The following is a 10,092-nucleotide window of genomic DNA, read 5'->3' as shown; positions in this document are numbered from 1 at the left end:
TTGACTGACTTCTTCTTTTTTATTGTTTTGACTTCTATTTTACTAGTATAACTCAAAATTCCGACTCACCTGCTTTTTCCTTTGATAAAAAGAAAAAACCTTGACCAATTTATATTCGTTTAGCAAAAGCCTTAAATATCCTATCCGACTGGTTAAATTATACTTTATCCACGTAACCGTTAATCCAATACACAAATTTGACATGCTGTATCAATTCAACCACTACCAAAACTTCATTGAACCTTTAATTACGCTCAATAACGTTTCATTGGTAAAATACCTGATTAAAGAGTACACAAAATTAAGCATTTTACATTCTCATCATTCTTCTAATTCATTCTAGAGTAATATACAAAAAAACGTACGTAAAGCACACATACACTCTTCTATATAAAGTATTGAGTTACATATGCTTGCATGTTGTGTAGATCGCATGGGCAGAGACATGGGTGACGAATTGATTCAGCGGCAGGCATATCCTATGGTGGGATCCATTTCAAATTTAGTTCCTTTTGTGTTTTACCTTTTTATTTCTCATTCGAAGATTAAAAAATAAAACCTTGTGTTAAAAACTTTTATCTTAGCTTAGAAAACGGACATTATGACATCAAAAAGTCACAATGCCAACTCAGAAAGCACCAAATCCACGACGCCCCTTCTTCATAAGCAGTGCCGTGCCAGCCTTTCTAGGGGCTTAAGGCAAGTTTAAAAGTGTAATAATTTTTTTAATGATAATTAACATATAATTATATATATATATATATATATATATATATATAAGAAAGAGGTCTAAAACAACAATTATATGTCTAAAATATCTTAATTTTTTTTTCTTAAAAATCATATTCATATAGAAGCATTTTCTGAATTATTTTTACAAATTCAGAAAACATAAATATTAACCAATATTCATATAACAGAAAAAATAAACAAGAATCAGTCTTTTATATATGTTATAAACAAAATCAAAATCAACTTTTACACCACTATAAACATGAAAAAATAAATTATAATAACAAGAAGACTTCGTGGAAACACATTTGAGAAAACAAAGAAAAACTTTTTGTTAACATAAGATTAAGAATTTGGTTTTGAACTCAAGTGGAAAACATAAATGAAAATATTTTTGAATCATTAGACCAAAATTTTATATATAATGTGGGGGCCTGAGGCTAATGCCTTTTTTGTTACACTATAGGCACGGCCCTGTTCATAAGTAGTTTACTACGTAATTACATGTGGTGCCGTCTTGCCAACTTTGTATGTTCAAAAGGATGTCGGAGTCTAACGTGAGGGGCGTGTGATCATGTTTCAACTTTCTTTTTTTTATCGATCTGGCTCAAAGCAGCCAAACACAATGCTTTAATCCTAATCCCCAAAAAAAGATTCAAATTCAGATATACCTAAAGCTACTTTATCTCTTTTGCTGAATTGTTGATGACCCATTCATGACTCATCCTACGGTCAAGTCACAAAAGATTCACTATCTTCGCTTTTCATTTGCCCTTTAAATACCTTACCTTGCACCAAACCATTTCGTCAATCATCTTCAAATTTTACAAATCACACAAACATCAAGATCAAGTACTATAATTAGTCAATCCTGTAAAGAATGAACATGAACAGAGTTGAACAACAAGTCATTAGATTTCCAGCGGCAAAGACTCCGGTGGGTTACTTACCTGATCCGGCTTCAATTAACAAGTTCCGGCTTCCGGCTTCTTCCAAGAGATCTGAACAAAGTTAGTACTTATTTTAACTACACTCTCTTCCTATGTTGAATCCATATTGTTATTATCTTCTTTTTTTCACTGGAAAACTTGAAAGCTAACAGCAGGATTGTTTTCTTCTTTTGACAGGCAACGGCAAAACGATTCTTAAAAGGAAGAAAACCGATGGTTTCACCAATGGAGCTAGAGACCAGAGCAAGCTAAGACCAAAGCTAACCGAAACAGTGAAGAGAAAGCTATCTTTGGGCGCTAGGATTCTTCAGGTTGGAGGTATAGAGAAGATCTTTAAACGGCTCTTTAGAGTCAGTGAAGGAGAGAAACTGTTCAAAATGTACCAGTGTTACTTGTCGACTACCGCAGGTCCCATTGCCGGCCTTCTGTTCATCTCGTCCAAGAAAATGGCGTTCTGCAGCGAGAGGTCCATAAAGGTGGCTTCTTCTCAAGGAGACATGATCCGGGTTCACTACAAAGTGTCAATTCCCTTGTGCAAGATAGAGAGAGTGAACCAGAGTCAGAACACAAAGAAACCATCACAGAAGTACCTGGAAGTAGTCACCGTCGATGGTTTCGACTTCTGGTTCATGGGGTTCCTGAGCTACCAGAAAGCTTTTAATTGCCTTGAGAAGGCTCTTTCTCTGAGCTTTGAAGACAATGAAGAGCAATAAAGCCACGATTTTACGAGGAGCTTTGGAGTTTAGAATAAATATTTCATTTCTTCTTTACCTGATTGATCGCAGAATAGACAATACTGTACAAACTCAATTTCTTTTCTCTTTTCCATTGTTTGTAGGCAATATCAGATGAATATATTAAGTGAATTATATATATATATATATGTATGCAATGCTCATTCAACTCAAATGGAAAGTCTAAAGGGCTCTGCAAAAAAAAAAAAAAACAATTTCCTTGTGCTTGAAATACAGAGAGTAATGTGCCCTGACACCTCCAATGAAGTCTTTATAAGACTCTAAGATTCTTAAAGCTCAATCTTACCCAAGTAAATAACAAGAAAAAGACTAGTCTTGAGTTATATTCAAAGAGCTTCACTCACCAGCATGTTTCATCATACAACATACTGGTTCTGCAGTATCTACTGAGGCAGGTTTATATCCTTGCAGCTGTCTAGCCACGAAATCACCCATGTCAGCCATGGTAGGACTAAATTTCCATGATTTGTGGAAGGGTAAATATGGGAATTCTGGGTTATGACAAGTGTCCTCGAGCTATTATGTCTGGTCAAGCAACATACTCTTAAAGACGAAAGTGAATGATGGAGCGAATAGATAATTGAGACATATAGGAACGAAGATTGAATCAAAGGAATTCAACACTCAAGAGTCGAAATTCTTGAGACCAATCTAAATTACAGATCCTTACCTCCTTGGTTTCTACATGGATATTTGATGTATCAACAACTAAGGTACATGGAATTGAAGACTCATCACCAACTAGAAGCAAACATGTCTCATAAATTCCGTTCCCTGGAGGTAAATTAAGTACTGATGATCTCGGGACTGAGATCGTCCTTTCACTCCGCATATCTTGTGATCTGACTCGCAAGATAAGCCGATGTGCCCTGCCAAGGAGCTCTGATACGTACCTCATATCTCCCACAGAAAGAGCTTGGCGTACACGTGTAGAAGAGACTTGTCCCCTGTCTTTTAAGTCCCCTGAGTCTCTCCTTCCTGGGCCTTGCTTCTTGTCCATCACAGATTTTATGATGTAAGCAGTGATGCCATATTCCTCGCACAGTTTTACTAGCTCAGAGGCATCACCAGACGCTTTATATCCAAACCGGTAATTCTCACCTGTGGAAAAAGGTTTTGGCAAACGATTTAGTGTGTGTGAACATATAATGGTACGAGAAAGGAGTGGTTGAGATCTTTTTAAAGTTCACCTGCCACAACTCCGCAGACTCTGAGCTCCTTTGACAGCTTCTCCACAAACTGTCGTGGGGTAAGATTTCGCACGCTGGCAAATTCAATCTCATGCTCTTCAGGTGCTTTGTTTCCACAATATGATTCCCAAGAGGTAAGCACCCTTTTTCGATCACATTTGGCCACTATTGGTGCCCTGCTTGTACAAATATATAGTATCAGTAGTCACCATGGGAGCGAGGGCCACAAATTGATTAAAAAAGAATTTGATGAGCAGAATCGTATGTAATGTTTAACTATCTCAAAGAACAGGAATCTTAGGTTGGTTTATTTGTAAACTGATATTTGAACCGAACGACATGTATGCCAAAAGGGAAAAGGGAAGGCATGATGAATACGACAAGTAGGGACATTACCTAGGCTCCCAGCCAAGTACCTCGGCCATTCCAACAAAAGATAATAGATACGGAGTTCCAATTCTTGAAGCTTGAATCGTAAGCTCTCGATGGCCGATATGCAAGGCATCAAACTTCCCTAGAGCAACAACGCCTCCTACAACATATAAATATAACGCATTAGATGATCATGTAAAAGGGAACATGAAAAAACAAGACGAAAAGGTGACATAATCTCTGCAAGTAGTATGCACATCAAAGGAAGGCATTGCAAAACCATCAGAGAACTTGAGAGCATAATCATCTACGCTAACATCTACTAAGATCCATTCTTCTACCAAGTCGATACTAGCACTCTATCCATGACATTTTCTAGGATGCAGTTGGATTTGAGGGAGGGAGTTAAATAAAAAGCTTGAACGAAGATGCGATAAACAAGCAACCTAGATACCTGAAACTGGGGATAATCCTTCAACTGGAATCTCAGGATCATCATCTCGTTGGCTTCAGAAGAAGAAAGCAAAATAACATCACTCAGATAAATTCAAACACATCTCTCTTTCGAATCCAGTAACATAAATTTCGACAATTTGCACAATCTCAGTAGTCTAGAGTAAGCTAAATTACGAAACTTCACATGAATTGATCCAAAATGCCTACCTTGAATTAGATATCAAAGTGACATGAATCAGAAGTCAAAGTGAGGAAACTAAAACCTGAAACAATTGTGAAGAATAGGGATATCTCCGGGAGTCCTGCAATGAGACCCATATGAAGAAATCATCATCCGCTGTTGCAATTTATGGCTGGAATGATGACCGTTCGCCATAGCCTGACACGGCCTGCTGAGAAAGAGTGAAGAGAGCTGCACAATCTTAGCACCACAAAACCCTAATCCTAATCCAATCGAATTATGATTATGGTGGTGGTCGGAAAAATGCTGCAACACCCGTGAACCTCCACACAACATGGTTCCTTCTCGTGATTACAGAACGGTCAAAGCTCGCTCTCACGGTGCGAGACTCTTCGCCGGAGAGCTAAGTTAAAAACACATTGGTCAAATTATATTATATCCAAAAAAAAAGTCATAAAACCTCTGGTTCGGCCAGAGGGTTTGCGGTACCTCTCTAATATTTTCAATTTATTCAGCCAAAAAAAAGCAAAGTAATAACTGGACTTCACTCTGCTAAACCAAATACTGTAATCAAACATTAAGCATGAGTAACGTATCTTGTAACAATACAATTGTCATATATGTTGTTAACAATGATCTAAAGGTTTAGGTTACAAAGGGAACACCAGAAGGCACTCTCTGCGCATACTCCACATACTGTCTTCCAAAAAACTGCTTCAAGTAATGTTCCTCATAAGGTATTCTCTCAGCAAAGAACCGCCACACCACAACTGCAAACGCAACCGCTGAAACGGGGTTACAAAGCATCACCTGCGTTCCAACTGACCAAACAAGAAACCCGGTGTAACTAGGATGCCTCATGATTTGATACACTCCTTCAGTCACAAGCTTATGATGGTCTTCCTTGCGAATCTTTATAAGGTGTGTGAACGATCTACCTGCTGTGATAATAGCGGTTTTGCGGATGATTTCTCCCGATACGATCATTATAAGACCGAGATTGCTGATCCACCAGTGTTGTTTTAGGCCAGGGAAGAAAACGATTTCGGTTAGGTACTCGAGAACTGAGATTACCATTGCTAATGCATAGTGTTTGCTGATCAAAAGTGAGCTTAAAGTGACTCTGGACTTCCCATGAACGGCTATGGCGAGAATGTATTCCGATGTGTGGAAGAAGATAATCGCTAGGAACATTTGAGTTAACTGTCTGAAACCGGTGTCACTAAATATCTCTGTCATTGATTCTTCACAAGATTTACTCAGACCTGAAATAAAGAGACCCGAGAAGATCCAAAAACATCATTAGCCAAAGATGGGAAACAACAAACATATAAGTAAAATCCAATCCAACTCACTTCACCAAAGATTTTGCTAAACCCAAATCTAAGGAACAGCTACTCTCAATCAATATAACAAATCAAACTTAACTTGTTATAAGTCAGCTCATTTTCTAGATAGATGCTTCTGTGGCATCAGCCTCATGATTAAAGTTCTTCTAACACTAAACAAGAATCTTCTTAATCCAACAAATTGATCCATGACATGCTTCCAAAACACAGTTTTTACATGAAACATGAAGATCTTGTTCAAAGATTTATAAATAGATATGTATAACTAAATAGTTAAGGAACTAATGTATACTTGGTAATACTCAAAATTGCACGGAATCAGAGAATTCTAACCACTAATTCCGTAACTTATGCTTTTTTTCTTCCTCAAAGAATTGAACAGAAACCGTAAAATAGCCACGAAGATCTGAGACATACCCAGTTAGAATTGACGGCTGCTGCGAGGGAAAATACGAGAAAGTCTGGAAATTTGCCCGAGGCTGACAGTGAGAATCGCGTGGACTTTAGAGGACGAGAGAAGCAAAGTTTACACCTTTGCACTTTTTTATTCTTTGCTTGCTTTGATTTTAAAGAATTACTTTTGTAAAACACGATCTCATCATTCCATTAGATCATCCCCGAGAAAAAGAAAGAAAAAAAAAGTCTTTGTCTGAATCATAGAGCTTCCGGGCAAAAATCGATGAGAGGAAACGTTGCTGGAGCTCCGATATATCTCAAGAACCAGGCTTCCGCTTTTTTTTTTTAGGGTAACTGGTTCGATACGGTTCGATCCAATTTCACCATTCGGTTTGTTCCGGTTCAACTTACTAATGATGGTAAAAAATAAAATGTAAAGACTCCAAGTCAGTCAATAGAGTGTCGCATGGTATTAACCGTATAATTTCTATGGGGTTTGAAGGAAGCTACGAATATAAAAGATTTGCTGAAAGCTTTTATTGCAAGGAGTTATTACTCTTTCTACCTGCATAAACGGCTCTGGATAGAAGCAAGACAAGTACATATGCTTGCTATATTTAGTTTTGGGGGCCGTGAGAAGTTAATTTGGTAAAAGTTTTTGTTTGGAAACCTTATTATTTTAGCAGGCCCGGCCGCTCTGCTTATCCATGTTCAGATTTGTTTTCTTATACCACGAAAGAGTGTCTTGTCTTCTCTAACCACCAGAGGATTTTATGGTAAATGTGGTACCTCACATAGATTTCTTTGTAATCAAAAACTGGAATCTCAGCTTCATTGACAAACCATACATGGCTAAAACTTGCTGTTCTTCTTTAGTTTTTATAAAGATTTTGATTTTTAATGGCTCTGTTTGGCCAGCAAAAACAGAGCTTTTTATGGCGTTTTAAAGTACAACAATCAATCAATCAATCAATCATTCTCTGTTTCTTTCACTCCCTGAAAACAAATTTTGAGACCCCCGGATACTCTTAAACCCCTAAAACCCTAATCAAAACACGCAATAAGCTTAAAAATTAACTAGATTTTAAGAGACAAATAACTCACTCTCCTAAAACACTTTCGATGACATTAAAACATAGGACTTCCTTTCTCTATACATACCAAAATGACAAAGACCCTTCATTTATTCAACGTGGGTCGTGGTCGTTTTCCCTCCGACCCGACCCGTTAGCTCCACCGACAAAGAAGCAAGCAAATTGAGATGATGACCCGGTAGATAATTCCCAACTCTAGCTGCTGAAGCCTCACCCATTGCAGCTGCTGCGGCGGCTGAAGCTTGCTGATGTTGTTGATGTTGTTGCTGTTGCTGTTGCTGGTGACGGACAAAGAGTGTAGCTGGTTGCTGCTGCTGAGCAAAAACCATCTCCGGTGGAGCTCCGGCAGCAAAGCTCCAAACTTGTCCAAAATCCGGCCTCGCCGGAACAGCCCAAAACCCAGCAGAACCACCACCACCACCACCACTCATCAACGAAGTCCCCATAGTGTGTCCCACTGTTAACCCTCCTCCTACTCCACCGCCGCCACCGCCGTTGGACTCTCCCTCCTCAGCTCTAACAACGCGTTTTCCAAGTGTGAACGGAGAGGAAGTGGAGAGAGAAGCGGTTGAGAAACTAGCCGGTGTAGTACCAGTCCCAGTTGCGGCTATGATAGAAGGCTCAGCTTGACGGAGGAGCCACTCAATGGTTTGACCGTCGGATTTGTGACCTAACTCTCTTGTCAACTGGAAAACTCGAGCAGCGCAAATGATTGGCATACGAATCCTTCTCCCTCTACCGTCGACTTTGCTGTGTCGGTCTTTAGAAGGGGGTTTCTTGACGGCGTTAAGTGGTCCTTTGTTTGACGTCGTCTGCTCGATTATGACGCCGTTAGCCACTGCTCCGTCGTTGTTCGCCATGGTAAGGGGTTTCGTTAAGTCGGGGGATGGATTTCACTATATTAAAACTCTCGAGAGGGAAGAAGAAGGAGGAGAAGGAGAAGGAGGTAGTGAACTAATGATTTGAGAGAAGGGGAGGAAGCTAGGCTGGTGGGAGGAGACAGGAAGGAGAGCACATGGCTGGTGGGGTCTACTACACAGCTCACTTCTTCTGCTTTGGTTTTTTTTTTTTTTTTTTGGTTCAGGAAGAGTTTGAAGCTCACGCGCTTGACCTTGGTGTTGACTGTAGTAGTTAGCGTTTGGGACCACGGTCCGGCAGGAGAATTTAAGTTTTTAGGTTTAGTGGTTGAGGTCCCCGTTCGAACTGATCTATAATGGTTGCTTAATTCACAGCCCAAAGCTTAATTAAGCCTTGAGGGGACTTTATTCACGAATAGTATAGAAAAAAAGTCTTGTCGTTAGTAGTAGTGCAGAAATAATGTGAATCGTTAACTAGAGAAAGGTTGTGTTTAAATCACCGATTAAATTCTTGAGGTTTTTTTTTTTTTTTAAGGAGAAAAAATTAGATTGCAATTAAGACAAAAGCTGCTTTCAGTTTCCACGATAGTTGAAAAGATATGGTACATAGTCAGTCGTCTAGGGAGTCAGATGTGGAATAAGAGACAATCAATGAGGTTGTTGATTGGTGAGTAGACTTTATACCCACACTGATTACGAGTTTTTCATTTTTTTTTTTACGATTTTGTTTCTTACGACTACTTTTTAAAGTTAGTTTCACATCTATGATCTATCTAGTTAATAATTTTTGATTAGTATTATAGTTTTCTAGTAAAGAGAAATAGCTCCAATAAAATGACAACTAGGCGCTTTATGACACTGATTACTATTTAAAACCAGTGCGACCCCCACAAAATAATATGCGTTCGTGCGTTCAATTTTGTATAAATCATAATTCGTAGTAATATTTCCCATTAAGCAATACTAATAAAATAATATTTTCCATGATTTGGAGCGTGACATTATCAAAAGTAGTCGTGCCCACCTGGCAGATACGCCGATTTTGATATGTCGTTGCCTCCAGATTTTGTTCTTCTAAATTATTTCGTAGCAACTCTCTTTGCAAATTATTTCTATCATTCACATTATATACTATATTATCGTGATTATATTTGCTATGATTATGAGTTACTTATATACTAACTTCTTAAAGACGTCAAATATAAGTGAGGTCAGGAATCACCAAAAGCGGTAAAAGTAAAACCAAAAATTTGCTGCATCTTAAATTCTCAGAAGTAGCAGAATGAGCTAACTACGACTCACAGCTGGGAAACCCACCAAACTAGAGACATGAAGTAATTTTTTAGTTGCTAGGATTCATTTAAATTTAGTTACAAAAAGGAAAAAAAAACGTTGATTCAAAAGTTAAGAGACAACAAATAGTACTAGTTATTAATGACCGGCTTTTTATTTAGTTGAGTGGATTAATGGGGATTTTCTGAATGATTAGTTGTGGGGTTAGCTGGAAAAAATTACATATAAACAATTTGTAATGATCACCAATTACCAAAAATGCATATATTTGTTTAGAAAAAAAATATTAGTATAGGTGTACGAATCATTTGACAATTGTCAAATGTGTTAAACAGCTGGAGCCCATTCTCATCTGCGTATATTTATGAATTTAATGGAAATTATTTATGGGTTGTGGACGAAACTACAAGAAAGTGACACTTCTGTCTTAAAGAGAGAGAATCAACTCGTGTTTCATACAAGTATCT

General features: G+C 38.2%; 3 protein-coding genes and 1 pseudogene across 4 annotated transcripts; 1 reads left to right on the top strand and 3 right to left on the bottom strand.

Annotated features, from left to right (window-relative positions):
- The first annotated feature begins 1,380 nt into the window (after window positions 1-1,380).
- Window positions 1,381-2,557, top strand: LOC104769044 (GEM-like protein 4). Its single transcript, XM_010493165.3, has 2 exons — window positions 1,381-1,742; window positions 1,860-2,557. Exons 1-2 carry the CDS (start codon window positions 1,613-1,615, stop codon window positions 2,393-2,395), a joined length of 666 nt encoding a protein of 221 aa, XP_010491467.1. The 5' UTR covers window positions 1,381-1,612; the 3' UTR covers window positions 2,396-2,557.
- Window positions 2,558-3,017: 460 nt separating this feature from the next.
- LOC104769042 (FAD synthetase 2, chloroplastic) lies at window positions 3,018-5,105 on the bottom strand. Its single transcript, XM_010493163.2, has 5 exons — window positions 4,719-5,105; window positions 4,454-4,506; window positions 4,024-4,159; window positions 3,628-3,803; window positions 3,018-3,538 (listed from the first exon to the last, which is right to left on the bottom strand). Exons 1-5 carry the CDS (start codon window positions 4,970-4,972, stop codon window positions 3,045-3,047), a joined length of 1,113 nt encoding a protein of 370 aa, XP_010491465.2. The 5' UTR covers window positions 4,973-5,105; the 3' UTR covers window positions 3,018-3,044.
- An 84-nt stretch (window positions 5,106-5,189) lies between these two features.
- LOC104769041 (protein-S-isoprenylcysteine O-methyltransferase B pseudogene) lies at window positions 5,190-6,541 on the bottom strand (annotated as a pseudogene). Its single transcript, XR_015593251.1, has 2 exons — window positions 6,403-6,541; window positions 5,190-5,901 (listed from the first exon to the last, which is right to left on the bottom strand). The product of XR_015593251.1 is annotated as a protein-S-isoprenylcysteine O-methyltransferase B pseudogene (transcript).
- A 901-nt stretch (window positions 6,542-7,442) lies between these two features.
- LOC104769040 (transcription factor TCP21) lies at window positions 7,443-9,310 on the bottom strand. Its single transcript, XM_010493161.3, is given in 2 exon segments — window positions 7,443-7,621; window positions 7,624-9,310. Coding segments are annotated over 2 exon segments (765 nt in total). The 5' UTR covers window positions 8,336-9,310; the 3' UTR covers window positions 7,443-7,568.
- Between the last annotated feature and the right edge of the window lie 782 nt (window positions 9,311-10,092).

The sequence above is a fragment of the Camelina sativa genome, chromosome 20, assembly GCF_030686135.1.
Source record: "Camelina sativa cultivar CO46 ecotype springtype chromosome 20, ASM3068613v1".
Lineage (NCBI taxonomy): Eukaryota > Viridiplantae > Streptophyta > Magnoliopsida > Brassicales > Brassicaceae > Camelina > Camelina sativa.
The sequence above is the reverse complement of the archived record's forward strand: the minus strand, read 5'-3'. Positions and strand labels throughout refer to the sequence as shown.